Raw genomic sequence first — 6,821 nt, 5'->3', positions numbered from 1 at the left:
TAATTATTAATAATTAGTACATATACCTTAGATTTTTCATCATCTGAAGCTCTTGTGGCTTCATTTAGAGGGACTGCTCCATGTTCCTTTGCCTCTTTGAAAAGTTCATTCACGATTTCCCCAGTTGAGGGTCGAACTATATGTAATCCACTGTACTCATGCTCACTTGGATAGAACCTTTGAACATTACAGTTTGGGAATGAAAATTAAGAGTAACAGACCTAAGCTACCTTAAAGTGAAAAGTTACATACTTTTAAGAAATAGCTTTTATTTACAAAAAGACATTTTAAAAAGAAGACTTTTGTGAAATGCTTTTATTTTAAACGGACATTTCTGTAACTTTCGTAGAAGCCTTTAACTTTAAAAATAGGATTATTGAAAAGGTTAAATGGTATCTAGTTCACATACTTTCTCACAATGAATTTGCAGACATTCTGGTAGTGAGTTAGTTTAAGCATGAAAATTGGCTTACTCCCTTGTTCCTTCCCTCCTCTGTAAATGCTTATCAAATGCATCTCTTTCACCATTATACCTATCTGATGTAATAGGGAAATAGCCGATCAGAAGCTAATCTCGTCCCCTATGGGATTCACCTTCAGTAGGGACCTAGTTAGTGAAGCAGCCTCTAGATTTACACACCGTGCTCCATTATAAACACTATGTTAAGGGGAATAACTTGGACCACAATGAACAATCAATCTTTCAGTTGCACTGTTAGCTTGTCACCAATTCCAGCTTCATAAATGGCCCTAGGAAACACAACCATTTCCTTCACCTAAGATTGCTGTTAGTTATCACCGGATGAAGGAGCAGCTCTGGTAGCATAGTGGTTACGAATTGGGCTGCGAACCTTAAGGTCAGCAGTTCGAAACTACCAGCCTCTCTGCAAGAGAAAGATGAGGCTTTCTGCTTACATAAAGATGTACAGCCTCGGAAACCCTATACAGCATCGCTATGGGTTGGAACCGACAGGACGGCACTTAACAACAACAACATCATTGGATGATTCATTCCACTTTATTGACCCCCACGGGTGTAAAGCAGAACTGTTCCATAGGGTTTTAAAAACTGCAGCCAAAGAAGCAATCTGCAAGTCCTGTCTTCTGAGGTGCTTCTGGGTGGGTTGGAACCACAAATCTTTTGGCTACCAGTTGAGAACTTAGCAGTCTGTGCCACCCAGAGACTGGTTTACATAAGAGCACTGTAGTAAAGTGCTGTGGAGCTGGTTCCAACTAGTGACCCTGTGTAGAGTTTCTGAGGAGTAGATGAGGAGTCTGAATTGCTGACTTTGCAATTCAAACTGACCTTGTGGTCCAGTCCGTATCCACACCAGGACTCCTGTGGTGGTGGTGGTTATGTGACGTGGAGTTGTGTAGTACCCTATTATTATCTTTCAAGAATGTTTTCAGTCAAGAACATACAAAAAACCACAATCAGTAAACTATAAATACCAACATGGAGACTTCCAGTGTAAGATAATAACCAAAGCTCATAGGCTGAACTGCCAATACCCTCTAGAGTCCAGTTTCAAGTCCCGAAGCAACAAGCTGAAACAATGGGGAGAAATTACACCACACTGGACCCTTGGAATGGAGGTCACCCTGAAGATGTCCTCCAAAATCAGTTCATGCAAAACTCAACTGATCTGATGATTCGAAAAAGCTTAAAAAACCATTATGCCCAAGAAAAATACTATTCATAATACAATTTCATATGAAGGCTACTAAACTGATATCTAAGGTAATTTTCTCATAATATTTTAGCTTTCTATTAAAAGTTTTAGGCATAGTACCTAACTAATATTTATCTACGAGTCCTGATGCGGCACTGAAGGATAAGTACTATACTGCTAGGTTGGTTTGAACCTTAAGGTTGGCAGTTCAAACTCACCAGCCACTCCACGAAACCCAGTCACTATGAGCCGGAAACAATTTAACAGCACTTTACAGCAACAATAATATTTATCTTAAGAAATTAACAATTAAAAAATTTTCCACTATTAAGAACATTATGATTAGTAAAGTAAAAAAGGCTATAATTTTTAAACAACAAAAGCTTACCTTTGCGGTGGTGTTTGTGAGTTTATAGAGACTGCAGCTTTAGGTCCATCCATCCTCGAGGATTTGCCTTTCATTTCATCTTCGTATAATCCTGCTAAGGCCAACTATATAACAACAGTGGTGTTACAATGCATAATGCCAGAAATGAATCCTTCTACCCAAACAAAACTATGAATAAAGTGGTAAACACTTCTCTTGAAAATATCAAAGCTTGCTTCAGAAGATGACCCCTTTCCAAAACAGTTACTGCATCTTTCACACAGTGCTGTTGTTAAGTGTCACCGGGTCCGTTCTGACTCACTGCAACCCTGAATAAGGTTTCCAAGGAGTACATGGTGGGTTTAAACTGCCAACCTTACAGTTAACAGTCTAGTGCTTATTTTATAGCACTATACCAGCTCTGGTAGCATAGTGGTTATGAATCAGGCTGCAAACCACAAGGTCAGCAGTTCGAAACTACCAGCTGCTCTGCGGAAGAAAGAGGAGGCTTTCTGCTCCCGTAAAGATTTATAGCCTTGAAAACCCTGTTCAGGGTCGCTATGGGTCGGAACCAACTTGACGGCACTTAACAACAACAATACAAGGACTCCAATGTAATTGTTGTTGTTAAGTACCGTGGAGGTGGTTATGACTCATAGCGACCCTGTATAGTGTTTCTATACAGGAGAAGCTGGTGAGTTTGAACTGCAGACTCTGTGGTTCAATATAACAGAACTAATCAATACTGGAGTCCTGGTGTGGTGCTGTGGGTTAATGCATCAGACTGCAAAGCCATTTGAACTGCAAGGTCAGCAGTTCAAGCTCACCAGCTGCTCCTTGGAAATCCTACACAGGGTCGTTATGGGTCGGAACCGACTGGCTGGCACTTAACAACAACAACGATCAATACAGGTAACACCTGTTTTTCAAAACTTCACTTCGCTTTTACACAAGACCTACATTAATACCTGTTTTTGCTAACAGAATGAAATGTGTAGAGGATTTCACTTTCACAGAAAAAAAAAGGCTAAAGGGAAAACTAGTGTTCAGAATGGGTTATGCAGCAAGCTGCTAAAAAGTCAGCTCATATCCCAAGCAGCAGGAACAACATCGCCAAGTTCCTTATTCCATACTCAGCAATAAGCCGCCGTGGCTTTAAACTGCATCTGTGGACACTGCACACTAGTTATTTTAGGTTTCATATGTTATTGGGTGTTACTTGGTAGGTTATTATTTTGGTCTGTGAACACAAAAAGTAATACCATATAAATGAATGGTAATTCTTTATTTTATGTCATTACGATTTATTTAAAAAATCATAGAAATGTTCGGCTCTCGGGTAGTGATGAAAACCTGTTTATTTATGGGTGGATCTGCATGATAAACTCTAGACTGTGAATCAGAAGGTAGGTGGTACAAGGCTACCAGCCACTATGTGGGAGGAAGATGAGGCTTTCTGCTCCTGCAAAAATTTAGTCTCGAGAACCCAATACAGGGTCACTATGAGTTGGAACCAACTCAACGGCACTTAACAATAACTACATATGTGACTCTGCCGCATAAACACTGTACTGTGAACCACAAGGTCAGTGGTTCAAGTCCACCAGCTGCTCCATGGGAGAACGATGAAGCTTTCTGCTTTCTCAAAGATTCACTCTTGGAATCTTTGTTAGAATTGACTGGATAGCACTTAACAACAATGACAATCACTTATTTTGGAATAACATTTTAATTATAATGTTGTTGTTAAGTGTCCCCTGAATCCCTTCCAACTCACAGTAACCCTGTATAGGGCTTCTGAGGCTATACACTTTGTGGGAACAGAAAGCCTCAGGCTACTCCTGCAGAATGGCTGGTGGGCTTCAACTGTCCACTCTGTGATTCACAGTCCAGTGCTTATCCTAGGGAACCACTGTGCTCCTGTAACTATAATATTCAATTATAATAACTGTTTAACTATTTTCCAACATTGCCCTTATATGATACTCCTACAATTCTTTAAAAAAATACATTAAGGTATTTTACACTAATATCAACTTGTTCACATTATGTCTCATTAAATAAATTCATTCAGCCATTCAAGTTTTCAAAACTCATGTACATAAAACAGTATTAAAATTATTTTATTTAAAAGTCTATAAGCCATATAAATGTATTCAACTTTAATAAAATGAAATTAAACCAATAAAACAATGATATATACTGAAGGCACTGGTGTAAAACAAGGGTCCAAGAATTGATGAAATACAAATTTAAATCTTTCAGCAAACTAATGCACTGGAGGTGCTCACTTGTCTATGCCAAGAAATTTGGAGGACAGGTACCTGGCCAACCAATTGGATATTTATATCCATCCCAAAGAGAAGTAACCTAACGGAATGTGGAAATCATTGCATAATATCATTAATATCCTATGTAAGTAAAATTTTACTGAAGATAATTCAAAAACAGTTGCAACTGTACATTGACAGGAAACTGCCAAAAATTCAAGCTAGACTTAGATGACTTGGAACAAAGGATACCACTGCTGACATCACACGCATCTTGGCTGGAAGCATAGAATACCAGAAAGATGTTTACCTGTGCTTTATTGACTATGCAAAGTTTTCAATCTTTGATCATGATAAACTATGGACAATCCTGAGGAAATCAGTCATGCTCATGAGGAACCTGTACATAGAAGCAATCATTCAGACAGAACAAGGGGACACTGAATGGTTTATAATCAGGAAAGGTGTGTGCCTGGTTTATATCCTTTCACCAGATATAGCCAATTTGTATGCTGAGCAAATAATCCGAGAAAATGGATTATATGAAGAATGTGGCATCAGGATTGAAGGAAAACTCACTAACATCCTACAGTATGTCTATGACTTTAAAATATACATATACACAAGAAAATAAAAAGGGAAAGCTTTATTTTTCCTAAAAATTTTATCCCACCACCAACATAGGGGAGGACAAGTCAAAAAGTAATGCTAGTTAGGTTCTAGTTCATAGATTTACAAGTTTATTCCAAATAAAACTTGCTTAAACAAGTCTCTGCAATCAGTGGATTGTTGTTGTTGTTAAGTGCCGTCAAGTTGGTTCCGACCCATAGCAACCCTGTGTAGGGTTTCCAAGGAGCAGCTGGTGAGCTTGACCTGCTGACCTTGCAGTTCAAACAGCTTTGCAGTCTGGCACATTAACCCACAATGCCACATCAGGACTAGCTGCAGATAAAGTCTCTCAATAGTATACTTGTCTTAGTTTCATTAGGGTACCTTCAAAACAAAAATAAAAATTCCCATCAAAACAGTACTCTAGTCTGGTGGTGGTTGTGTGCCACTGAATCGTCTCAGACTCATAGTGGTGGCTGCTGGATTTGAACAGTTAGCCTTGCAATTAGCAGTCCAGTGCTTACCCTAGTGGGCCATACCAGGGTCCACTAGTCTGACTGTTGCTATTAAGTGCTGTAAAGTTGGTTTTGACTCATAATGATCCTGCATAGGGTTTCCAAGGAGGAGCTTGTGGATTTGGACTCCTGACCTTGTAGATCTGGATCGTAATCTAAAAACTCTAAAGAATTTCCAAAGATCTGCTGGGCCAGTTAAGATCAGAAAGAGAGGTCAGCTCAGAAGGTTACATTGTTTTTGGTAAGTGGCATCGTTTAGGTTCTGACTTACAATGATCCTATGTAAAACATGCCCAGTTCTGTACCGTCCTCACAATTGTTATATTTGAGCCCATTGTTGCTGCCACTGTATCAATTATCTTGTGGAGGATCTTCCTCTTTGTCGCTAATCTTTCACTTTTCCAAACATGGTGTCCTCCAGGAATTAACACCTTCTGATGGTATGTCCAAAATACTAGAGATGAAGTCTTATCATTGTTTGTTCAAAGGAGCAGTATGGCTGTACTTCTTTCAAGAAACGTGTTTGTTCTTCTAGCAGTCCATGGTACTTTCAATATTCTTCATCAATACTTCAAATGCATCAATTCTTCTATAGCCTTCCTTATTCATTTTCCAACTTTTACATACATATGAGACAAATAAAAGTACCATCATGGCTTGGGTCTGAAACACCTTAGTCCTCAAACTGACTTTTTGTTTTTAATACTTTAAAGAAGTCTTTTACAGCATATTTAACAAATGCAATACATCATTTGATTTCTTGACTGCTGCTTCCATGTGTACTGATGGTAAAATTAAGTCTTTGACAACTTCAATCTTTCTCCATTTATCATGATGTTATTTATTGACCCAGCTGTAAGGATTTTCATTCTTTTTATATTGAACTACATGCAACCCATAATGAAGGCTGTGGTCTTTGATCTTCATCAGTATTTTAAGTTCTCTTCACTTTCAGAAAGCAAGGTTGTGTCATTTGCAAATCCCAGTATGTTAATGACTCTTTCTCCAATCTTGATGCCAAGTTCTTCTTCATATAATCTAGCTTTTCATGTTACTTGCTCAGTTTACAGAATGAGTAAGTATGGTGAAAGGAAACAACCCTGACACACTCCTTTCTTTATCTTAAACCATTCGTTATTCCCTTGTTCTGTTTGAACAACATTCTTTTATGAGGGTATAATCTTGATAGATATTCTTGAAGGAAACAGGATGGTTATGGGGGCTTATAAAAAAGTTTTAAGAAAATTGAAAAATGCATTGGTGAGAAAGTCCAGAAAAGTTGTGCTGAGGAATTTTCCTCCATCACGACACTGCACCAGCTCATTCTTTTTTTTTTCTAATGTTTTATTGTGAATTACGTGATAGTTTACATGGGAGAACATTAGCT

At 38.4% G+C, this 6,821-nt stretch overlaps 1 protein-coding gene across 1 annotated transcript in view; it reads right to left on the bottom strand.

The window, feature by feature from the left end:
- Positions 1-6,821, bottom strand: part of UBXN2B (UBX domain protein 2B) — a 47,607-nt gene that overhangs the window by 35,066 nt on the left and 5,720 nt on the right. The window contains exons 2-3 of the mRNA XM_006876955.1: positions 2,062-2,165; positions 27-177 (exon numbers count right to left, since the gene is read on the bottom strand). Coding sequence (XP_006877017.1) covers positions 27-177; positions 2,062-2,165 — 255 coding nt within the window. The remainder of the gene's footprint in view (positions 1-26; positions 178-2,061; positions 2,166-6,821) is intronic.

The sequence above is a fragment of the Chrysochloris asiatica genome, unplaced genomic scaffold (genome assembly GCF_000296735.1).
Source record: "Chrysochloris asiatica unplaced genomic scaffold, ChrAsi1.0 scaffold00437, whole genome shotgun sequence".
Taxonomy (NCBI): Eukaryota; Metazoa; Chordata; class Mammalia; order Afrosoricida; family Chrysochloridae; genus Chrysochloris; species Chrysochloris asiatica.
The sequence above is the reverse complement of the archived record's forward strand: the minus strand, read 5'-3'. Positions and strand labels throughout refer to the sequence as shown.